General features: G+C 38.2%; 1 protein-coding gene across 5 annotated transcripts in view; it reads left to right on the plus strand.

The window, feature by feature from the left end:
• Positions 1-20,088, plus strand: part of LOC135324456 (transducin-like enhancer protein 1) — a 77,035-nt gene that overhangs the window by 33,590 nt on the left and 23,357 nt on the right. For 3 of the 5 annotated variants that reach the window (XM_064500898.1, XM_064500897.1, XM_064500895.1), the window contains exons 7-8: positions 11,021-11,225; positions 11,970-11,986. In XM_064500898.1, the coding sequence (XP_064356968.1) occupies positions 11,021-11,225; positions 11,970-11,986 (222 nt within the window). The remainder of the gene's footprint in view (positions 1-11,020; positions 11,226-11,969; positions 11,987-20,088) is intronic. The other 2 variants (XM_064500894.1, XM_064500896.1) reach the window with 1 other exon arrangement.

A 20,088-nucleotide genomic window follows, 5' to 3' on the forward strand; every position in this document is an offset into this window, starting at 1 on the left:
TCGCTTCCCCTGCAGATTAGCTGTCATGCGCAGTCCGCCCTCTCGGAACCTTCCAGAAACGGGCTGGGGGCATCTGGGGGTCTCCCGCTCATGCGCAGATGGCAAATGAGTACGTGCGGTTCGTGCCAGACGTGCTGTTCCCCTAGAAGCTGCCTTCTGCCCTTTTCGTGCCTTTTTTCCCTGCGCAGGCGCATGAGGTTGTTTACCTTGCGGATGGCTCCTGGGGGCGCTGGCGCGGCATTGCCCAGTGCGGCTCAGCGGCGGCAGTGTCGAGACAAAACCGCATTTAGTACTGGTTCTCTACAGTGGTTGGATAGAAAAAGCTGTATCTCAGATCTTATCCAAAAAAATCTGCAGGATTTTTAGGTGGATTTCTCTTTTAGAGCTAATGTTTAGGCTACAAATCAAAAGTGAGACCATGTATATGGTGACAAACTTATGAAGCTGAACAGCTTTCAAGAAAGGGAGATAGTTGGAAAAAAAAATGTGGTTAACTAGAGCTCAAAACTGGAGATGTGCAGCTGCAACTACTAATACAGAGAGAAGAAGGTAGAGTCCAACTAGACAAGCATGTGAGTTACCAGTATTGAATTCTTACCACTTACTAGATTACTGTATACTGAGCAGACATTGGGATGTGCTGATAGGCATAGAGCTGTAAGCTGGTCTACTGTAGGAGAGAGGTGCAGAGGAACTTGTAAGATGGACTTGTATCTTGTTTAGGTGGAGCAGCAGATGAGATCAGAAAAGTCAATGGAGGATGAGGTTTCAGTAAGAGTTAGGCAGATAAAAGCAAAGGAGACTGATATACTAGAGATTATTCCTTCTCTTTGAACTTGCATCCAAATGAGTTTGCATCCAACAGATTGCTTTGGAAGGAATAATTTCAGTGGAGCGGAAAGGGCCAAAGTCAGATCAAAATGCTGGAAGAGTAGGGTTTCAGGTAGGGTTACAGAAAATGTTTAGTGAGCCTTAATTAAGAGAACATGGAATGGCTACTGAAAAGGCAAAATGGGGGTTAAGGATGGGTTTTACTTCTGAAGATGGTTGAGACTGAGGAGGGTTGACATAAGTAAAAATTGTAGGCACAGAGGGTAGGTTGTCTAGTCCCAGAAAAGAGAATTGCTTCCTCTAGAGAGTTGATTTAAAGCACCTCTCTTGATTAAGATGTGTAGGCAGAATAGCTTTCCACGTCCGAGGGTGGTTTTTGTGACTGTTCCCCACATTCCCCCCAAGTTAGCAAGAAAGTAAAGGGAGACAGACTGAAGAGATGAGTGTACCTTCTACTGTCTTACTAATATCTGCTTTGCGTTTACATTCAAAGTGAGGTAAGTGGGAGAATTAGAGTAGGTGAACAGTCAATAGACTGAGACTAATAAGTGATGTGAACTTCAGTGCTTCTCTTAAAAGAAGTCTGAGATGTGGTGGAATGGGAGGAGCAAGCAGTTGAATGGGAGGAGTGAATCAGCTGGCCAAGACATAAGAGAAGCTCAGCTGGGACTGCACATGAGATGAAATCAAATGCAGAGGAGTTAATTGAGCAAGGAAGATGCAAAGCATGGTCATGAAATTATCCTGAAACATGAGCAGGAACAGAGAAAGCAAATGTTGGGGATGTACATGTTGAATGGTGTAGACCTGTAGGTTGGCCTCCTTTACAGTAGGAGAGAGGTGCAAAGAATAAATGAAGCATACAGATCAGAAGAGAACTAGGAAATAGCTTCAAAGCAAACACTGTGGCATACTGAGGTGATAAAAATGTCAGGGTGAATTCTTGGTTTAGCATATACAAAGCATGATTGTAACTGGATGTCTGATGGAGGTGGAGTCACTGGGAGTACTGTGCTGCAGAAGAGCTGGGGGAAGATACAGGTAGACAGAAATACTGGAAGTGTTGAAGATCGGAAAGGTGCATAAAAATACCAACAAACTACAGTCTACTCGGAGTAAGAGCAAGGTGGACAGTAGAGCTAGGGGCCTGCGTAGGAGGACTGGGAGAAAAGGGAGAGAGAATAGCATGGGGCATGCAGGGTAACTTTAAGAAATCCTAAAGGCAAGGCAAAGAGCCAGTTTGTACAGCAGTTTGCTGTACCTCATTAGACTGAGAAAGAATTTGCACCTACTACTCTAGTAACTGTCTTTCTCCCCCCTCCTTCCCTCTTCCTTCTTCCCCCCAGGATGCATGCTGAATTATTAAGGTCACTGTCCTGGGTGGCACTTAAATTCCTGAAAATGAACAGTACTATTTTTAAAGGTGCTGGCTGACTGTAGCTCTTAAAATCAAGCATGGTCATATGCAGTAGCACTGAGATAACAAAAGCAATGATTAGCAAAAATGGATTGCTTTAATGCATGTTCAAAGGTGATAGATATTTGGGAGGAGGAAGTCCCCGCAGAATTTACAGGGAATTTCCAAAAACCTAGTGTGTGGCTTGAAACAATAAAAAATGAAGGTAATACTTTTCTCATGACTATCATGTTTTTATTCTTTTGGAAGCCCTGAAATGTATTTGTAGTAGCAACTGGGACAAAAGGGCTTAATATAAATGGTGATGGGCATCATTTAAGCTACTGTATTTGAATTAACTTTGGGGGTTTAATTTACCAAAAAGCCTTTCTACTCTATCACTGCTGTCTTTATCTTCAACAAGGTTTGAATTTCTGGAGTATAAAGGAATCTGGGAGGGAAAGAAATACTTTTTAAGGTAATCATAAATCAGTGATTAAAAATAAACCAAACCCAAACAAAAAAAACCCCACACAGGAGTAATGCCTCTAAGTCATTTTCAGATTGGTGCATGCTTGAACTGGTTGTTTTTGGCTGCCGTGGCAGCGGGAACATGCTTTTGAAGTGTGTTTGGATGGTAGCATGCTAATGGTAGGAAAAAAAAAAAGAAAAAAAAAAAAGGCAAATATGTAGATTTTTGGGTTAGAAGGTGAGTAATAGCAGGAACTTATGGTTGCCCCAGAAAAGCTTAATATGTGCTGGCAAATTCTGCAAACCAGAAGCAATGCGTACTGACAGCTTCATTCTAGAGACTTAAGGCTTGCATCTGAATCTTCAGAACAAGCAATATGTACTTGTCTAAAATGAAAGAGCTTTGTTTTCCAAGTGACTTGCACTGATAGTGGTCAGAAGAGTATAACTAGTTTCAGAAAACCAGCCTTTGTTTAGTCTGGACCAAGAGATAGAGAATTTAAGATCTTCTTGTGTGGTTTTTAGATTGTGGTTTTGAATTCATTACCCCTTTAGTCTGGGAGTCCTTTGGTGAAGACATGCTTTCCTGCACAAGGATCATTCTTTCCATTTTTACTCTGCTTCTATCCCTCCACCCCCTCCAGCCCTGTGGCATCTGTCCTTTGTGAAGGCTTTTCTGGTTACTCCATTGTCCCAGTGTCTCTTTCCTCCAGTGCTGGCTTCGCTCTTAGTCTGTTTATCCTGTAATTCTTCAAAATTTCACTTAAGGGAAAAAGTACCATTATTAGTACAAGAAGCATCACACACCTAGATCTTGCTGTTTTGTGACTTGTTTCCATTTCCTTTTTTGCTGTATACTGTTTGAGGCAGGAACTGTTGTAAGTCAGGCCTATGCTGCACACTTCTAGAATAGCTGTTAGTGAAAACACTTTTTTATATACACACACACATACATATACACGCGCATGTATGTATATTTGTATAAAATAAATATATAGTTATGCTAGCAAAAGGTTTTTTTCTGTTTATGGAGCTGGCTTAAATTGTGTGACTGAGTTATGCTGCCAGCTCAGTTGCAGATATAAGCGCTAGCCATGATTTAGTGGATCTGTCTCTGGTGTAAGGGGGGGAACTCCAGAGCTGGCCAGACTTAGTGAAACAGGTATACATCAGTGTAAAAGTGTAGTTAGGGCACCAGTGCATGAGGTGCTCTTTTTAATCTGCATGAGCCAATTGAAATCAACATTGCTTTTCTTATTCTGAGCTTTATGAAGAACAAAGAGGAGACAGGATCTCTGTGGCACTCTGCTCCAGGAGTCAGGAGAGCTGAGAATGAAGTCTAAAAAGGAGAGGAAAAAAGTCAGTGAGGAAGGAATCGCATGAAGAAATGGAAAAGGAGTTGAAGAGAGGAAAATAGAAATGACTGTAATCCAGAGCCATGTGCTTCATAACCTTTTGGAGTAGCTGGGACATGCTGAGGGTCTTTTATCCTAATTTTTATAGATAAAAGTGATAGAAGGGGGCTTAGTTTGCTAATGTGTCTATTTTGCTGCTCTGTATTGGCAGAGCTGTGAAATAAAGCCTCAGCCTTATTTCACTTATCCTGGAAATGAAGCTAATTTGTGAGAACAGAGCTCTTTGGTGTGTAGTAAGCTGCCTTTTATCCTAGTATATCATCAGTTTTTCAATTAAAATTTGGGGCAGTTTAAACAACTCCCTCCCCCTTTAACAAAAAAAAAAAAAGATGCACAGTTGAGATTATTAGTGTAGTTAGAGTTGTTTGAACAAGTGGAGGCAGGAACTGTGAAAAATTTTGAAGAGCCTTCTGTTCTGTTCAGAAATTGTTCTGTTAATATCAGATTAAAGCAAATTCCCTTAGTAGAAAATAATAACAAAAAAACAAACTTAAGGTAACTTTTTCATCTTCCTTCCGACTTTGGTATCTGTTTTCTGACATCACTCATCTCCACAGTAAGAAGCTTGATTCCCATGGGAGTGTGAAATAAATGGCAGCATCCAAAGACACTATCTCTATGCATCTGTCTGAAGCATGAAAAAGGAACAGGATTTTTCCCATGAGATAGGCCTTTAATTATTGCACATAAATTGTATATGTATGAAACTTGTAGGCTTTGGATAGCTTTTGCCAATACTGTCCTTCTATGTAGTTAAATCTCCTTAGTAGATGACACTTTTTGTAATTTATAAATGGAAGAGGCTTGCTGAAGACACTGTTTCTTTGTTCTGAAGAGACATTCTCATCCTGCGCCCAAGGCACTGTGGCTTGTTCACATAATAGATAGTTTTCAAATAACTTGTACAAAGCTACAAAGACTCCATTCTCAGCTCACTAGTGAGAGATGCAGTAGTGGGCACTTTCAAGTTTGTTTACTGTGGTACAGTATAGCTTCCTATCTGTCAGAACAAAATCAGAGCCTTTAAAGGAAGAGGAAGTAAGGAAACCCAGTGAACCAAAATAAACACAGATATTTCAAAGGAATTAGGTAGAAAATTAAGCAATGAAAGTAGTAGCTGACTTTCATTTTTCTAAAATGAATTTAAACAAGGAGAAATGGGTAGGCAATACAAAGACAATCTCAGAGCTTAGTTTTGCAGATAGCTGCTATGGTACTGAAGAATGCTGGTTCAAATAGGTCAGAAGGAAATGTCTTGCAGGGACTACTAACACGCTTTGCAGTTAGTGAGTCTGATAGTGAATAGTATTAAGGAAAAGGGGGAAAAAAACATGTCCAGCAGAAATGAAGAGGAAACAGCTTCCACTGCTGAAGCAAAATCAGAAAATGGGTAGTGATCATCAGAAAAGTGGATAGTGTTGCCTGCATATGTGAGGATACAAGTCTGTCTTCACGTATGTAAGGAGAAATAAGTACTTTCTTAAGGGAGGTTGCCTCTCATCCTCTGAAGTGTTATCTATGGCCAAAACACTCTTTTCAAAAGTAGCTGCTGAAAACTTAAATAGGAATATTAGCTAATAGCTTAGAGTCTACTGAGTTTATTCCTGCTAGATTTGATTGTTGCTAATGTGTATGGTGTGTGCAGGTTTTTGTTTGTTTTTTCCAAAGTGGGGGGAGGAGACTGGATCTGGAAGAAGCATGATCTTGGGTTGTTCCCTTTTGGGGAAGGTTAAAACTGCAATAGTAGTTTTAAGAATCTCTAAATGTTGAGGGTAGAGGCTACTGTTTAGTCAACTAGCTGCGCATACTCAAGTGGTTGCCCCCATCTTGAAGCTGGAGCTGAAGAGGTGATGCTGGTCACTACTGTTTTGGTCTTTGGAAGTATCAAGGTTGTTCAAGAGTTGTAAAGAATTCATTAGCTATAAATGTTTGACTCTAATTCTCCCTTCCTTCTGCTACTTAAGCAAGCGAATGAAAAACCTGAAGATGTCCCCTTGGGAAGGGCGATGAATTTGAGCACAGTAATAACTGTGTGGGGTTTTTTTGGTCTTTGTGGTTGCTTGCTTGTCACAGTCATGTTTCTTCAGTTATACAGAAGTTGGCATGAATTATCGTCCTTTCCTTTTTTAAAGTCTCTAAATGACTGTTCTTGCCAAATATTTTTCAAACCTCTATTGAGGTGGGACAATCTGTTCGTAATAGCGCTGGAGATAGTGCTGTTAAGGATTTTTAAAACTCTTCCTCCCTTTGGTTGTTTGGTTAGCATTTCAGCACCAGAGAAGACAGCTGTTGTAGTTTAGGACCAGGTGTAACATTTTCTACTGTTGGTGTGCAACTGTATCTGAATTTGAATTCAGTGCTACTGAACAGATACTGAATAGTACATCACAGCCTGTTTAAGAGCAGAAGCATGCTCTGTTTAAAACTAAGAATTCAAAACTAGAATTTAACTAGGCCATAAGTATTGGTGACCTCACCAGAGCTGCTTAAAGGTGGTAGGAAGGAGAATTGTAAGAGCTCATTCTCTGCACTGGATAGGGAAGGAACAAAAAAGATGACAAATGTCACTGCTTATATATAGGAAACCTATGTCAAAGACTCACTCTGCTTTAGGAAGTTTGTGCCAGAGATTAAAAATGAATTCCAAATTTTGAGTCCTAGTTAAAGTTCTTTATATCTATAGCTGGAACTTGCCTAGGATGTTTGAAACGAAGAACTGTACTACCCCTAAAATTGCTAAGAGTTGTATGCTTTTCACATGCTGTCTTTGCAGCCTGGTTATGGGGATATTGGAGGAGAAATTTGAGGCAATAAAAACTGCTCATAGACAGTTAACTGAATTTGCCCCTCCCTTTCTTCCTTTGCAAATATGAAGAACTTGCATTTTTGTAACAAAATGGTGGATGAACTAGAGATGCTTTTAAAATCAATTCTGTGGTTCGTTATCTCAGTGCAGTTGCTTATGTATGCATCATTGCACTCTTCTCCACCTTCCCACTTCCCTCCAAAACTGGACACAGCCCTTGCTCTGCAAGTAATGATAATAATTGGTAGTAAGACAGACCTGTTACTCATCCTTTTCTGAGCACATTTCTTATGGCAGGTGTCTAGTTTTTAATTAAGTGCTAATGAACATGCTTAGTGGACCATGATACTGCTGCCAACTTCTTCAGTTTTATATCTCACTGCTGCTGAGCTCTTAAAAGGTGACAGAGCAGGCATTGGTGTCTTTGAAGTGACAGGAAAGTGATTATATGCATAACATAATTGTTTTTAGGATCTGATATGGCAAATGTATAGTTACTAAATACATCTGGTGAGCACTGCTGTTATCCATCTCCTCGGTCTTTACTTCTCCCTTTGTGTGCAGCACATACTACTCTTTCCCATTCTAGAAAGAGAATGAAATATACTTGCAACAATTCTAATTGTATAAATAAAAAGAGACGGTGAACTCCTGGGAAGGGTTGCCTTTATGTTAGGAGAACTTGCAGCCTATTATGAATAGGTAGCATATAAACAACAAATCAATATGCATAAGTCTTAAAGAGCAGCAAGCCTCAGATAATAAATGGTAAACCACAGCATACTTTTACTGGCATAAAAGACCGTGATTGGGTTTTCAGTCTTAAGTCAGTTTAACATAGTTATATATATAAGCATCTTTGAGGATCATTTTTCTGTTATTTTCAGTAACCATTTTGCTAAGACTTCAAGGTGTTTCTTATTATGTAGAGCAGTATTCATATTCAGTTCTATCAAAGAAACAGGATATGGTCCTTTTTGTCTTGTACTTTCAGCTTCAGAACCTGTTAAGAGTTCAATTGATGTTCCTCTTTTCTGAGACCTTTGAAATATATTAACTGTGTATAGGCTACAAAGCAGAGCCAAGGTAACCATAGGTAACATGTCTATAACAGTTTGATTTGTAAAAACTATGCTTCTTGAAATCATGTTGGCTAACGTGTTTGCTAGTTAAACCAGGCAAGAGGGGCATGAAAAAGTAATCTTCACAGGCTTCATGGAGTGATGGGGCAAGAATGAAACTGTTTTATTTTTGTTTCCCTGTTTTAGCCTTCCAATGCCTGCCATGCAAACAAGCTAACCCGACCACCTTGTGGAGGAAAGAGCAGGTTTCCTTCCAAGATAGCAATTTGGAGGTGAAAAATCACTTTTTGTTCTTAAGCCGGTTGCACACCACAGCTAGGTAATCCAATGTGATAGTGCAAATGGGGACAGTAAGACTGAGGCTATGATCACAGTGCAGTACTGCTGATGCATGTTGTCTGATGGCTACAGTGCAGATGACAGACCTCAGTGACTTTGACCAAGTAGTCAAAGAGGAGAGGAATGACTAAGATGCCACTTTCTGGAAGAACTGGCCAAGAAATCACGTTGTCACTTGATTTGAGAAAACACGCTGGAAACTACTGAAGTCTTGATCAAGTCTGTGAGGAGGAGAGACCTCCTCTTTGTTCCTTAGCGACTGGACCAAAATAAACACCAGTCCTGTCAGACTTCTCAGTGCTCTTACTGATCTTTCTAAAGGTGCAGCAAGGTATTTAAAATGAAGTTTCACTGACAATAGCTGCTTGATCTAGTCCTGATTTTGTAGAAGCTGGCCTACTGCTTTAACTATTTCAAAAAAAAAAAAAATCTTAATACTTTATTCAAAATGTTAGCCTTTGTGTTTGTGTAAAAACAGATATTTAAAAAAATTAAAAAAATACTCCTTTCTTACATTGCTTTTAAAAGATATTTAAGCTTCTATTAAGAGTTGGCAAGAGTAGTGATGAGAATGTGTTATGTCTTGCATTGAAGACTCGCGATGCTTTTTATGCTGCACGTGAAAAGGAATTGCTAAAACTTGGTTTGAGAAGCCAAAGCTTCGGTAAACTCATCACTCTGTAAAATTACCTGGAGGGTCTATGGCAAATTAAGATTTGCTCTCTTATATGAATAAATAAATAAAAGATGGCTGCTTTACAGTTGGGGGCAGTGGAGAAGTGAAAGCTTAGGAGATGCAGTCCAGAATTCTTCAGTGTCAGTCACTTGTACCTAGAGGAATTCATAAGCAGTTCAAAGCATATTTTGGGTTGGGGGGTATAAGAAATGAAAGTGAAGGGGTACCATAGTTATCTAAGTAATAAAATGTCATTAATATGCTGGTAGGTATTATGCTGGTATTGTTTTAAAGACTTTTTGGATCTATAGAAGATGATAAAATATTTTGGATTATTTTGAGTATTTTGGAATAATTTGTGAAATATTCTGAGCTTTTGTCTAGGTATTGGTATGATTTCAGCAACTCTCAGTAGTCTAGGATTAACTTTGCCTGCTCTTACAGTGCGCTGGCCTTCAGTAGGTCAGACCATTGGCTTGTTTTGCTGTATTCCTTCCAAGTTTCTCTTGCCTGGCAATTTTCAGAACAGAAGTCTAGTACCACATTACCACTTAATGGAGGAAATGTGGAAGGTTACATTAGAGGGTACCTTTGAAAATAGCTGTTTGTGAAGTAGATACTTGTATCCACGTGGACATGGCTGCTATAGTTAATCCTTTCATGTACAGTCACTCTAGGTATGTCAGCTTAAGATCTGATACAGTTTTGTTTTAACTGTTGAAGGGAAGCTTTTTAAAGTTGATCTCTGCCTTGGACACTTCCTTACTGGGCTTTGCTCAGAGTCTTAGCTTCCTTCCTCTTCCTCTGGTGTCTACCTGAGATCATCCTGTTCAGCCGTTTGCTTGTCTTAGTCTTTGCTTTGATCTTTTCTCATGGTGCCTGCCTTCAGCAGATGGATGGTAGAGCATGGCCAAGGGAAAGAGGTGTGCTCTGTCTTGTGTTTACATACCCAGCGGCACAAGCACAAGACAGTGGCGAGAGGCGAATCTCTTTTCCTGTAGCAACTTAAAGTAGGTCTATGTCCAAGCTAAAGATTGTTTTGGAGCATAATCTTCTAAGGAGTCTAAGACATCTGTGCTGAGCATATTGGACAAATTAGGTTGAACTTGGAAAATGTTAATAAAAGGAAAATGTTAATAAAACCATAACAGCTTTAATTAGAAAATACCTAATATTTATACTTTGGAAAAGTCATTCCATTATAAGGAGCCTATTTCCAAAATTGCTTGAAAGTTATTTTGTTAGTTTGGTTACTGTGTTTTATGTCCACTCATGATAGAATTGATCTTGCAAGCTGCCTTTGAAACAGGAGATGTTTTACTTCATTAATGCCATATTTCTTGTGGGGAGTTCCATGAGCTCATTGACACTATCTGGAATATCTGTATTGTAAGCCCGAAGTTGGCTCCTAAACCCAACTCGTGAACAGTTTTTTTTCCAAAAGCTTAGCTAGAATAAAATCTGCATTTAACTACACCAATTAAATATGAAATGGAGCACTGTCTTTTAGATGTTCTTTATTATTTAAAATAGAAGCAAACCTGCGTTTTAAAATGGTGGGGTATGGAGCAAAGATATGAGTCTTGCTAATAATTCAGTCTTATCAAACATGTTTTTTCCCCTCTTAGGAATTCTCTCCTGCTGTTTGTCACTAGTAAAGTTGTGACAGGATGTGGCTGCCCAAAAATCAAACAATTTACTGTAGTAAAACCTTTTTCCAGGCTGCAGAATGAGTATCAAACTATTTTTTTTATGGTTTGTGGGACATGAGCACAGTCTTCCACAAGCAGCATTTCTACAGCATAGTATAGTGCATGGTATAGTGCAGGATATATGATGTGGTGGGACAAAGAGGGAAGGAGCTAGATTTACAAACAAAAAAAGTAGTGTTTAAAAAGAAAAAGTGTTGGTTCTCAATAACTAACCAAAATTTGTCTCCCTTTTCCTTTCCAAACTATGTGCTACACGTTGTTCTTCTGGGGATGATGATGCCACTGGGAACAGCAGCAGCAGTTGCAGGCTCAACATCTCTCCCATGGCCATGGACCTCCAGTGCCTCTAACACCACATCCATCAGGACTTCAGCCTCCTGGAATCCCTCCGCTCGGAAGCAGTGCTGGCCTTCTTGCCCTTTCTAGTGCTTTGGGTGGGCAGTCTCACTTGGCAATAAAAGATGACAAGAAGCATCACGATGCAGACCACCACAGAGGTGAGAGGCATGGCAGGCCTGATTAGGACATTGTCAAATTTGCGCATTGCTGCAAATTGTGTGCATCTATAAAGAAATTGAGTTATGTAGAATGAGAACAAACTGTTGGCAAACTTAAAAATGTCTGCATTTATACCACTGAAGCAAAATTCAGCTTGGAAGTTTTCAGTATTTGAAATGGGGGATTGCTAAGTGTCTCCTGCTCTGTAGTTTGCAGGGCATTTTGACATCCTGGTAAATGTTTAGTGTAACACCAGTGGCCTGCACCATATTGTGGAAAACTGTTAAACTGCATAACTGGCTAACTTTTTCAGAGAAAGTAATGTTGTTAAATGGGTGGGTGAGAAGGTAGGGGGACTGAAAAGTTAAATTTTTGAAGTGAATGTGTTCAAACAAAGTTTAGATAATTGCATCTGTTACTTTAGTTTCATATGCTTAAATTCTAGTACGCAATTAAATATTGGGCAAAATTGCACTTGACTAATTTTTGAAAAGAATAATTTATTCTGTCATGAAATAAAACTAGGCTTTGTGTATGGTTAAACTGTAAATCTTGTTTACAAAATACTGTAATTTTCAGGAAATCACTGTATTAGGAATGTGCAATGACTTATATAAATAAAAGCCATTTTAAAACTGTTCGCGGCTTGTGTTCTAATTTTTTTTCCCCCCTTTTTTATTTCTGTTCTTGCCTCTGTGTCTGAACGGGCATGTCTGTGCATTTCTTGGTTACTACGGGAGCAGACAGAGAGCCAGGCACAGTAAGTACCAATACTCCTGCTAATGTTTCCACTTCTACGTTATGTAATAAGCAGAACTTGCTCTGTTTGTCCTTCTGTTTTGTTTTCCTTTTAGTCATATTTTCGTGATAGTAAGCGTATCTGTTTTCTATTAAGATATCTCGTGATTGATGCAGAACACTAACAAATTTTCTGGGTGGAGGGCTTGTATGAATCTGATAGATTTGTTTGAGCAGAGTGGTTTTGGGGACGCTTGAATTTTAATTAGACTTTGTTGCTTTTTAAAAAAAATACTGCAAGTCGAACAGTACTTTGTGATCCCAATGCAAAGTTTGTATCATTCATGGTTGGAGTTAAGATGTTTCCTTTAGGATTTTCAGAAGTTGAAGTTGCAGAACAGGTGAGAAATTTTAAATTTATGTGTTATGGCGGTGAACAGATTTTTGGCCCCAGCAGTTTCTCTAACAGAATCTGCTCAAGTCATACAAATATCTTTGGTGCTTAATTTGTGTTTTAATTGTAACTATCCTAGAAATACTTTTTCTCTAGATAGAAACTGTAATAGAACTGGTCTGAGAACAATCTTATCCAGAAATCAGCCAAATAACTACTTTGTTACAGTTTTTTGTATATACTGTTGTGTTTTGAGTGCTATTACCATGTTAACCTGCTGGAGATAGCCATGTGCAACTTTCACTTTATTTCAAATAACAAAATTAATTCTGCTTGTTGATGTGATAGGTGAATTTGAGCTCTCATTTGTTTCTTATTCTTGATTAGAAAAGAGAGGAAATAGGAACTGTTATTGATAACTTTATGGTACTAAACTTCTGTTTTTATTGCTTGTAAATTTTGGTTGTTTCGGTACTAGGCTTGAGAATTACTTCATTGGAAACTTTTTGCATATCTTTTGAGGCAATCTTTGTTTCCAAATTACAAAGCAAGAAGCATTTGTTTCAGCTTGCTTAATGTGGCATTATTATTAATGTCAGTGTAACTGTGGAAGTAATTTAAAGCTGTGTTTCTCTGAAGCCTCAGAGTTATAAGCACGTTTGTCCTTGAGTGGTGTTGGCCAAGAGCAGGATTCTCAGCAACTTTCTCAGGAGCTGAGGAAGGTTTGCATTGTATGTGTGTGATGGCTTTCGTTTCTGAGTTGATTGGTTTATTGTTTCCTGTCCTTCGTCCCCCACTCGGACTGTCTATGCTTTACTACAAAATTTAATCAAATAACTTTTTTGAAGAGAATTAGGCACACTGCATTCACCCTACTCCCCTCCCAGTTTGTCTTGAATAGCAAATGCATGAAGGGTGTTTTGAGTTCAAAATTCACGTGCTCAGATTGGCAATGTTATGAAATTCAGACTCTGAATTTCAGATGTCCGTTAAAGAAAATAGCTGAGTATAGATCTTGCCTATGAAGCGAGGGCTGTCCAAAATTAAACCCACCTTTTGTGGGCATTTGCAGTATCACTTGCTTCGCTTAGTGTATACATTTGATTGTATTTAATTAAAAGTACATCAGATTGTCACTGCAGTTACTTTTGTCCCTACGTGTGTTACTCATGCTTGCTTGGGTATTATCTGTAGTAGGTGTGATATAACCAGCTTTTTATGCTGGATTGCCACAAAGAATCTTTTAAACAATCTGGAACTCTAATTCGTAGAAGAACTTTGCCGTAGGAATGTATGACCTAGAATTGAGTTCAGGTTACTACACTACTGTGGTTATTCTGCATTGGGACCAGAAAGGAGTTATAATATTTTATAGTTAAATTGAACTGTAATTGCTGAATACAGGTGAATTTAAACAGGAGGCTACCCACTTGTTTAAATACATTGATGGCTTAGAATCTTGATTTTTAACAATAATGTTATCTTTAGTGAAAAAAGCATGCATATAATTCGAGCAATGAAGTAAAATTCAAATTAGTGGCCAAGAAGGTCAGTTGGAAATGATTCAGTCTTTGTACTTTTCTAATTCTCTCATCTTTTTAATAGCTTTATTTTTAATTTAAAATATATCTTACGGATAATACCAAATAAATCACAAGTACACAAAGTGTACCGGCAGGACTGTTTAATTATGTATTGTTCTGAGCAGTAGGTTCTTATTTTGCAAATTACTGTATAATACCTGGGTCATCGAGATAAGATGAATTTGGTTTGGGGAGTTTCATGTTAAGTGTAATGGTGCTGCCAAAAATCCTGACGGAGATGTGTGCTTTGATCATTGAAGACACCAAAACCCATGCTGTTAGTTATTTAAAGTAACTGTGGTGTCAGATATTACTGTGCAGATTTCCAGCAAAGATGTTTGGCATGACCTTCCAGTGTCATCAATAGGAGGTGATAGCTTTAAATCTGCAAGCTTGAAAGATTGCTATTTGATACTTAGATGTTTGACTTTAAACTGTTTTTAATGTAACTTTGAGTTAAAGTGTGTTTTGGCTTCTTTTAAAATGAGATCTGGTTTTGGTCTTTTTAAAGTCTCTTTAGGTAAATATGCAGTCAAGAGTCTTTATCATGTGTTTTGAAATACTTCCAGACTGCAGTGAAACTCATGTATTCATAACTGAATATAAAGTGGAATATAAAGATATATAAGGGATTTCATTATTGTTGTGGATTGTGTGATCAGTGTCCATTTTGCATACTTTTGCTGCATTTTAAATGGCAAAGGCTAGATTTTTTTATGCTACTTTCTTTCATTTTTACTGTTCATTTTACTTTCTGAAACCTGAAGTTCTTCTTAAATGCCTGTTTATGAAATACTCATATGGTATTTCGGTTAGCATGTTTCACACATGAAATGATAAAATTGTGTGGTCAAAATGGAAGTATAGGGCTGTGTGGATAATGGCAGGTGTTTTTTGGCTGGTGTAATTCTAACCATCCAAAATTGAGCCATGCTATTGTGGGAATGCAGCCATTCCTACTATTGTGACACAATTTGGCTACAGGTAATAAAGTCCAGCAAAGCAAGCAAGTTTTGCAAGTGAATTTCGATAAGGTTTTAGGAGACATCAGTGCAAGTCATCTTTGTGCAGATTTTTCTCTGGAGAGCACAATGGCAACATCTATCAGACTCATCTCAGGTATTCACTTATCACTTGTCCTCCCACCGTTCTAGTATCCTGCCTGGACAGCATAGAAATGCAAATGTTAAGTGCTCTATTGTATCAGTAATAATTTGTAGACAGTGAATTGTAACCTTTTTGTGTGCTTGGGATTCACATTAAGGTTGCTGTTTGTCTTTGTCCTCGTGAAAAACATTGAGCTTGTGTTTTTAAAGACTTAGGAAGTGCTCATAAAATTTGAAAGAAGTTTGTTTCTGCCTGGGTTGTTTTGTGTAAATGCTGCTATTGTTTTGTAAAGCAGATGCTCTCTTCTTTACAGCAGAAAACTATTCCGTTTCTTTAGGTCTCCATCCCATTCTTCCCTTCCAATCCTGGGGGCAGGGGGCATGCACAACTGAATCCAATTTTTTGTTGATATTGCATGCAAGCTGTTTTTGTGAGTTTTATGTTTCAACTCCTTTAAATGGGTGGGGGGGGGAAGCTGCAAAACAAGTTACATGAAAGCTCAGAGTACTTTTCAAATGTAACACGTGTATGGTTCTTGGTCTTTGTCAAGAAAGTATGTTTTTTTCCATGGTACAGCTTTTAACTGAGGAACTTGAATTTCTTAAATCACTCATGCCCCTTTTTTTTTTTTTTTTTTTTTTTTTTTTTTTTTATTGGATGGATTTTTGCTTATTTTCATTTTTTACAACTTGAAAATAAGTCAGATTTTTATAGTCCTTGGATGCAAGCAATGAATTGGCTTCAGCAGGAATTAAGCATGCAGGAGAGCTGTGGGATGCTGTGTTGCAGTTTAGCTTATAACTGATACAAAGCAGCATGAGTTGAGGGCTGGTGACAAAAGTTACCAAAGGGTGAGATGATTGGAGTGGTCCAGCTTAAGTATTTGTGGATAATTTCTGACCTCCATTCTGACAAACATTAGCTGAAAATACTGAATTCAAAAGAAGTCTTATTTATTCTCTATTAACATCTTTGGAATATTGACTCGAGAAGGAAGCTAATTCAAATCCATTTAAGCTTCTAGATTTTTCATGTTCATAGTATAAAGATACTAGTCTAAAAATAACTTACGGTAGAGGGATAAAAAGGGGGAGCAGTTGGTAATTTTCCATCACCAGTCATTTAAAACAAAAACAATTCACCGTATGGGTGAACTCTTGGTTTGCTGTCTTGTGTGGGGTTTGCTTTTCAAGAAGCATATTCAGCAGAGGAGGGTTATTGATTTTGGAGTCGAATAACTTTCATTGAGTACAATCTTTTTATGCTTTGCTGGGGGGTGTCTAGTCCCTCCTCCAGCTTGGACACTCTTGCCTTGAGTCTTGAGAGCGAGCAGCGGGACTGCAGGTATCTGCTATTTTGGTTGTACATGGTAGACCTGACCCTGTTTTGCCTACTCAACAGAGGATTATATATGTTCCTGGGTATGTATGGATATCTGTAGATAGTACTAGTGCATGGTATAGTAGCTCAGCTCCAATGTGGTGATTAAATGACCGTAACAGCCCTTCTTGGCAATACAGACAAGTGCAAGTTGAGTCAGCTGTCATACCGGGCTGTAATGGCTGGTGGTTGCAGTTGGTTTAGATGTACTGTGAGTCAGTGAATGGCCAAGCACAGAGCATGTGTAAGTGTGCGTGTTTGGGAGAGGGAGGGATAAGGGGGAACCCAGCACCGGAGAAGTCTTAATTGGGACCAGGTGTAATTGAACCACGCACACAGATGTGATGTAAATTCTGTTATTTAATTGCTGTAGTGATCAGCATACAGCTAACTGTTAGTGCTGTATGTACTAGTGAGTTATCTGTGCTGTATTGTAACTGGGGCTAACTGAGGTATTGTGGACTCCCAGCCTCTACTTCTGACACGCATATTTGTGGTTTGGAAGTAGTTCTTCAGGGGCATGGGCATGGCAGCCAAGGAAGTGCATTTGAATAATGTGCGCTATATTCCTGTTAGGGAACCTGCCTCCTCTCTGTGCATCCATGACTAAGTTTTCCTTTCATGTTTGCTGCTGGTGGTTTCAGTGTTTGAATTCTATTGTCAGCAAAGTCGCTTTGAGACCCTGAATTGCCTGTTATATAGCCTTTATGCAGTCAGGTAACACTGACAGGAAGTAATGCTACATTAAGCTTTTTTCTTCTTTCAAGGCTTATTTGAAGATGGGGATTCAGGTGAATAAATAAGTTTTGAATCACTGGAGGAAAAATATTTACTTAAAATGGATTTTAATCGTTTGTTCTGATCTGAGATGCATGGTCTGCAGACATATTGGTAATCCCTAATAAATTAGGTTCTTAGTATAAAAGCAAGGATTATCCTCAATTATGAGTCTAGTCTGTGGAAAGCAAGACAAAACAAAAACTGGTGTGCAGTTTCTCTTGAGGAAATGAACTATATGTATATATGTACAATTTTTTGCATCTTTCAGACAAAGTGATTGATATTGGAGATGTCAATCCCAACTGAAAGTACTGGATGTACTAAAAGCAGTACTCATAAGGACGCATAGCTTCATATTGTTGACTGAAATCTTATACAATTGATGATTTCAATTACAATAGTAGTTTACAGGAGCAAGTTATTTTTAATCAAAAACTGTACTTTATCTGATTTTGGTCACAGTTTTTAAGGACTAAAAGGAAATTTTAAACAAAACCAGTATCTATTTAATTATTGTGTTTAATGATCCATTTTGCCCAAGTAACAGAATGCTTATTTGCAATTGTCAATACAGCTGTTGTGAAGTAAGTTGTTCTATAATAGCTTTTAGCATGGATACTGTGATTCCAAAGAAGAGTGCCTTATACAGATTTGATAAGTTAGAGAAAAGCAATGTTATTCCAGTATAAATGTCTATAGGGGGAGATGTTGCAGGATAGGCTTGTCAGGAGTTGTTGTTATAATATTTATATGATAGGTTAGCCCTCAAGCTTTTGAGGAAAAATCAGACCAAAGAATCTTTATTTGGCCTTTGGAAGATCATAGGATATACAGAAATTATCCAACGTGTTCCAGATACTGTAAGTCTTGGGTGTTCCTGATCAGTCGGTCCTCAGAAGAGAGGCGTTCATCCCAAAGGCTGTTTCATATTCTTGCTTTTTAACTGTAGCTGATGATTTTAGATGTAATAAATGAGTATTACAGGAACTGACAGTGTGTGAGTGTTTACCTGCTTGTTGTGTTTTATATAAATCAGGTCTGAGTTCTGAGTGCTTAGATATGTTGCAATTCTAGCAGACAAATTGTACAGAATGCTGTCGGCATTATCTAGGTAGACACATGTTTACTCTTATCCAAGTATTTGCATGAAAGGAACATAACTTTAAAAAAAAAAATTCTTGTTAACTACATGTACTTTATGCCAAAGTTTGCAAGCTGCTACCTGCACCTTTTATGTAGTAACTTCAAATAGGGTCGCTAAATTCTTCACAGCTGCTGCCCCCTTGCCACCATTCCATTATTGTCACTTAATTTCAGCAATTCAAAGAGACACTCACTTATTCACTTTACTACATTTGACTATTCTATTATAATCATTTCAGCAGTGGAACAGTCTTTGTATGATTTTTGTAAAGGGAAGTTTTTCTTAAAGACTTTCTTTTTATAAAAGGCATTTGCGGTATTCACATCTATGGTCAAGTTGGAATTGACAGCATGCTTTTTTAACATGTTCTCCTGCTATAGATGTTATGGATTCAATATTAAAATAAGTATTGAGTTTCTCCTTAGAGATAGGTTTAAGTATCCAAAACAGTGAATCCCTGAGTTTGTGCATTTGGGAGGAGATGAGGGGTTAAATTCAGACTGTATTTATTGAGGTAATTAGCTCAGTGATCCAACAAGCCCACCTTTTAGCTACAAAACATCATGGTAAAGACATTATTTTGAGCTTCTTTATACTGAATTTCATTAGATCCTCCTATATGCTTTATGTAAGCCCCTTGGCATTTGTGTAGCTTGAATAGTCATGAATAAAAGAATTTAGAGTTGGCTTTAAAGTGCAGCTTCTGAAGTAGGAAAAAGAGGATTCAGATTGCTTTATGTACCCCATTTTTGTTTTTCTTCTCCTTGGGACTGAACACTAATGTTAGAGTGCTTTAAAACTGCCATGGTGGTGTCCTCAGGTTTTAAAGGGGGAGCCATTCAGTGCATAGTTCGCTGCCTATTAGTGTACGTTCATCATATATTAAGAGTAAATACCTCTCTGGCTCCTAGGTAGACACAAATATTTCCTTTGTGGCTTACATGTATACCATAGCATATATGTTGGTATTAGGCTTTCCTCTTGCGGGATATACATGCATACATGTAAATATGTATTTACTTGGTATTTATATGAGCATATACTTATTTATGTAAGCATGTACTCGGCTTTTAGAAACTAGGCTTACCAGGTCTTTGTGAAAGGACTTTTTTCTCCTCAACTCATTCAGCATTGTTCACAGCATTAACACATCACTGAACAAATTGCCCTCTTGCATATGCTAATCCTGCACTTAAAAGAACTCTTTGTAACATGTTTTAATGCTTTAGCTGGAACGGAGATGGGAATGCAGGCATGTCAAATTGTCATGTGACTGAAAAATGTCTAAAATGCCTTTCTTTTTGGGTCAACAGTTTGTATTTAGCATATCTGAATGAAGGTAGCCCATGTAGTTTGAGGAAAAGATTAGTCTTTGCTCTTGTCTTTTGTGTGTCTGGCCTCAGTTTTTCAGACCAAATCTGATTAAACAACATTTTAGCCTTAGTTTCACACTAGTGAATGTTATGTTGGCAGTAAAGATACTTGATCTTTGTTTGCAGTAAATTTGTTGAAAGCATCCCATTGAGTTTACCACAGCTAACAAATGAGTCCTGGATAACCTTATTTAGTAGTTACCTGTTATTTAAGAGTTAAAGGGCATGTTGCCATATATATCTCCATTCCTGCAGGTGTAGACATACTAAAGCCGTGTTTATTTATGATGATCTACAAGCAAGCAATCAGATTGTATTTATTAAGTGTCTGTAAATACAAAAAAAAAAAAAAATCATTCTTGC

Source organism: Dromaius novaehollandiae, chromosome W, assembly GCF_036370855.1.
Source record: "Dromaius novaehollandiae isolate bDroNov1 chromosome W, bDroNov1.hap1, whole genome shotgun sequence".
In the NCBI taxonomy this organism is placed as follows: domain Eukaryota; kingdom Metazoa; phylum Chordata; class Aves; order Casuariiformes; family Dromaiidae; genus Dromaius; species Dromaius novaehollandiae.